The sequence below is a fragment of the Cariama cristata genome, unplaced genomic scaffold (genome assembly GCF_000690535.1).
Source record: "Cariama cristata isolate BGI_N322 unplaced genomic scaffold, ASM69053v1 scaffold22221, whole genome shotgun sequence".
Taxonomy (NCBI): Eukaryota; Metazoa; Chordata; class Aves; order Cariamiformes; family Cariamidae; genus Cariama; species Cariama cristata.
Genome location: NW_009601280.1, coordinates 2,872 through 3,755, shown reverse-complemented (window position 1 = coordinate 3,755; position 884 = coordinate 2,872). Strand labels below are relative to the sequence as shown.

Genomic DNA, 884 nt, shown 5'->3' with positions numbered 1-884 from the left:
GTGCCCAGACGAGCCCCACGGGAGGGATGCCAACCGTGGGATGGCCATTATCCCCCAGCACCAATTGCCATAACCCCATGGGCTGCTAGGGCTCAGACTTGTGCCTGTCTTCAGATGCTGTGGGGATGGAAGCAGCAGGGACCAAACCATGGCAGAATCATCCCCTCAGCTGATCAGAGGTGGGGGCTGAAGGGAAATGGCTACTACCTGGCAAGCTGTCCCCCCATCCCTCCCTCAAGTATTCAGCCAACCGCCCAGGGTCTCAGGGGTGAAGGACAGGGGCACTCCCACCACCAAGAGTCCAAGCCTTACCCAAGTCCTTGGGGACTGGTTTCACCCCGGCCACTGCTTGGGCGTTCTGGCTGCGAGCCATGGCGCAGGGTGGGCGCCAAGGGTACTCTGGCTGCAAGAGGAGATGGAACAGAAACAGCAAATTACCAGGGATGTGAATCATGAGGCTGCGCTCTGTGTTCGATTGCTGAGGCGTGAGGAAGAGGAGGAGGGGGAGGAAGGGGGCTGAGCATTCACATGTCAACAGGACACATGTGCTCAGCTCCCTGCTCGGTGACTTGGTGGCCCTGGAGAAACCGCTTGCTCGGCAGTGAGCCCCAGACCCGCTCACGTTGGACCCTCCACTCCTCCTTGTGCTGGCACAGATAGGCACTCACCGGGGGAAAATGGAAGTTTTGTCCCGGCGTGTGCTCTCCCGGCATCGCTGGTGGGTATCGGATCTGCTGCCACTCGTCAAAGCCGTGGTACATGGGGTGAGCCACAGGGGGACTGTACTGGTACTGGTACATGGGGCAGGCAGGACCCAGTGGTCCCGGCAGCGGCTCAGGGGGCAGCCTCTCTCCCGAAGCCCGCGAGGAGACAAGAGAGAGGCC

At 61.1% G+C, this 884-nt stretch overlaps 1 protein-coding gene across 1 annotated transcript in view; it reads right to left on the bottom strand.

Annotated features, from left to right (window-relative positions):
* LOC104169478 (TNFAIP3-interacting protein 1-like) overlaps positions 1-884 on the bottom strand; it is a gene marked incomplete at its 5' end in the record, with an annotated part of 3,812 nt that overhangs the window by 61 nt on the left and 2,867 nt on the right. Inside the window, 2 exon segments of the mRNA XM_009710403.1 lie at positions 313-403; positions 669-861. Of these exon segments, the coding sequence (XP_009708705.1) occupies positions 313-403; positions 669-861 (284 nt within the window).